Here is a 3,378-nt window from a genome sequence, read left to right on the forward strand (position 1 = left end):
TCTCTACTGTTTGACAATATACTGTGGTCGTAGTCTTTGCTAAAGCTCCCTATTCTGTATAAAAAGAGTGCTCAATAGTTCCCCACTATTGATGTATTTTCAGCTTCTAGCAGTAAGCTAAAACTGCTTACTCCGTTTTCTTTTGATATATTTTTGTAACTTTTCCTTTATTTTTGTGACTTTTCGATATGTTTTTGGAATCTCGTCTCAGACGTATCATTTCCTCGTTTTGTGTTATAAATGGAAACTCGGATTTGGTTTTAGTTTTCATGTACATCCGTTAAGGTTTGAAATGTATATCGCATTAGGATGCCTATTGCATCTGGACGAAATTACGAAAGCAGTCAATAAAAACGGTATTTTATGCAATTTCTTGTAGACTTGTTTTGCTGTGAATTGTGAGATGTGATATTACATGAAAAACTTCTACACTCAATGCTCGACATTGCTTTGTTTAATTTTAACAGTGGAATGGGTAAAGAACAAACTGCGAACTTTAAGGAATTGCTATACGAAGGCAAAAAAGGCACCTCCTTCGGGAACTGCACGGCGGAACCTTTCTAAGAGAACTTCTTGGGTTTTGGATAAACTACAATTCCTTGAAGAGCATGTTGCCATCCGAGCAACAACGTCTAACATGGATGATGTAAGTTTTTAGTCAATCATCAAAATAGTCATAGTTAACACATGCTCTCTTGCCATGGTACAGAACCTGCATCTGACACAAAATACTCAGTTAAATGCATACGTTGTTTCTTTGCACTATTTGTTGCATTTCTTGATGTACTGGGTTGTAACCCTAATAGTTGATAGTTCTCTCTCCATTGGCCTTGTATAAGTACCTGGTTTTCAGTGTCTTCATGATCCCGAAAATTGACATAATCATTCTTGTTCTTCTCTATCATAAAGTTATGCAAACAGCAAGCAGCAAGGATAATGTCAACAACCTTTTCTGGGTCAAGTTTGATAGTTGTCAGAAATACTCTAAACCTGTTGGCTAAAATGCCAAAGGCATTTTCAACTACACGTCTTGCTCGTGAGAGTCTGTAGTTAAAAATTTGTCTTGGTTTATCCAGATTTCGATGAGGATAAGGTTTCATGATATCTGTTCTCAATGGGAATGCATCATCACCAATGATATGATAACAGATCTTTGTTTGGATTCCTTCAATTGCTTGTGCTTGTGGTAGTTGAAGGCAATTATCATCTAAAGCTTTCTTTAATAATGAATTTTTAAACACACCGGCATCCCCAGCTCGCCCTGTAGCCCCAACATCCACAAATAAGAATTTATAGTTTGCATCAACAAGGGCAAGAAGCAAGACACTAAAATAGTGTTTGTAATTAAAATACTCAGAACCACTGTGTGGTGGTTGTTGTATGGCTATATGCTTTCCATCTATTGCTCCCACACAGCATGGATAGTTCCATTGTTTGTGAAAACCATCAGCAACTTTACGACAGTCATTTTCTGTCAACGGTATCTAAACATAAATAAAAAATTGATATTTCTCTTCAAAATTTACAATCTAATTAGGTTGTGTTGAGTATGAAATATTCTCCAGGCTATAGTTATAATACTTATAGTGATCATTTTCCTTTTTACAGACAAACTCTTTGTTGGCACGTGATAACAGTGATAATGAGAATGGTTCCATGCTTCAACATGCCATAGATTCTGATGAAGATTTAAACACGCTAGATCTTACTGACAATAACCAACAGGTTATCAAGTCAACCAAACTACCAACAAAGCCAAGGGGAAAGTCATTGAAGAGAAAGTTGGAGGAAGAAGAATTAAGTGTTATGAGAAGCCTGACTTCTGCAATTGTCAATGATAGCAAAAAAGCACAAGAGGATAAAGAGCCAGGGAAATGTGAATCATTTGGAAAATTTTTAGTGGAGTTACTGAAAAAAATGGATCAACAATCTAGACATTATGCTCAGTATCAAATCAGTAATGTGTTATTTCAAGCACAAATAGGCATGTTAAATCCAGTTCAAAACAATTCAAATACACCACAGCAAGATAGATGCACTTCGTAGTATTCTGCACCATATTATATCCACTTTGGAAACAATCATGGAGTTTGATAAAGGAGTCTGAATTGTTACATTTGATTGGAACTGTGACTTTTCATATAGCTATTTTAGCTGAGCCTGGTTGACTTTCTTTTGTTTTGATTAGCTTCTTTACTTACTGTAAGAAATTTTTGTTTCATTGATTTGTACAATGCCTGGCATGTTTCAAGTACAATATTAAATATCGTTCGTTCTCCCATACGATACTGGAAAGAGAGACTTCTGAACGATTCTCCTTCAAAAAAATAAATGATGAATAAACTTTCTGTTTTTTAATTCACATACTTGTTCACTTCGTGCCAAAACTCACCGGTTGCCAAATAGCGTAAAGTAACTGCGAGCCGCTCATGTGGACTAATGGTTGCTCTCATCCATGTCTCCTTTTACTGAATTAATAGTCTAACCATGTTCAAAATAAAGTTAAATGAGTTGATATCTAATCGATGATATTGCCGAAAAGATTCGGGATCTTCGCCCTTCAGTTCTTGGAGGAGATTTGCGTAAACACCACGGCCCTGGTGTGTAAGTATCCATGACTTGCTCCACGTTGTTCGCAAATTAGTCTTGCGGCGACGGCGTCGCCGTAGAAATATTAAAAGGACTGCCACTCGATGAAGATTTAAATGAGCCGCCATGTTTGAATTTCCCGCGAAAAGTATCGGCTGAGCGAATGTCGCTGCTGTTTGCGGCAAACACGTAATTTGAGCAAATTTCACGCGTGGCTGTTAGCTCTGCCAATAGCTCATGTGTGCGGCGGGCTTTAGCATCTTATGATATTTTAAATCACGAGCAAAGAAAGATCTTGAAGGATTATTATGATCGAGGAATGATTTCAACAGCAGCTAGTATGAAAAATGTCATCTAAGAGGCTGCGAACCTAGCTTATCACGTTTGAAAGAGTTAAGGTAAACAGGATGCACGAGTTTATGTTTTTTACCGGCGCTTTCTTTTTTGTTAGCAACGAGTGATCTTCGCCAGTATTTTTTGATTTGATGGTTTTTTCATTGTTGCTGTAAGTGACATTAAATATAGTGTGCATTTTATATCTTATAATTATACCTTTAACTTATTTAATAGACAGTTTACAAGATGTCAGAGATATATAAACAGATATACTTAGGATTTTCCATTTATTGGGGAGAGCATGGTTTATTTTCTGACTGTGCCACAACACCAGTGTGTTTATATTTCGTATTGCTTGACAATTGAAAATTGCAACGTTTGCTGACGATATTTGTAAAATTTTAACTTGGTCTATTAAACATAAAATTATTATATTTTTATACTCACACTTCC

General features: G+C 36.2%; 1 protein-coding gene across 1 annotated transcript; it reads left to right on the forward strand.

Moving 5' to 3' along the window:
* The first annotated feature begins 292 nt into the window (after window positions 1-292).
* Window positions 293-2,046, forward strand: LOC124456456. The gene is made up of 3 exons (XM_047006903.1): window positions 293-356; window positions 468-646; window positions 1,609-2,046. Exons 1-3 carry the CDS (start codon window positions 293-295, stop codon window positions 2,044-2,046), a joined length of 681 nt encoding a protein of 226 aa, XP_046862859.1.
* Window positions 2,047-3,378: the final 1,332 nt, after the last annotated feature.

The sequence above is a fragment of the Xenia sp. Carnegie-2017 genome, unplaced genomic scaffold, assembly GCF_021976095.1.
Source record: "Xenia sp. Carnegie-2017 unplaced genomic scaffold, XeniaSp_v1 HiC_scaffold_13, whole genome shotgun sequence".
Classification (NCBI taxonomy): Eukaryota; Metazoa; Cnidaria; class Anthozoa; order Malacalcyonacea; family Xeniidae; genus Xenia; species Xenia sp. Carnegie-2017.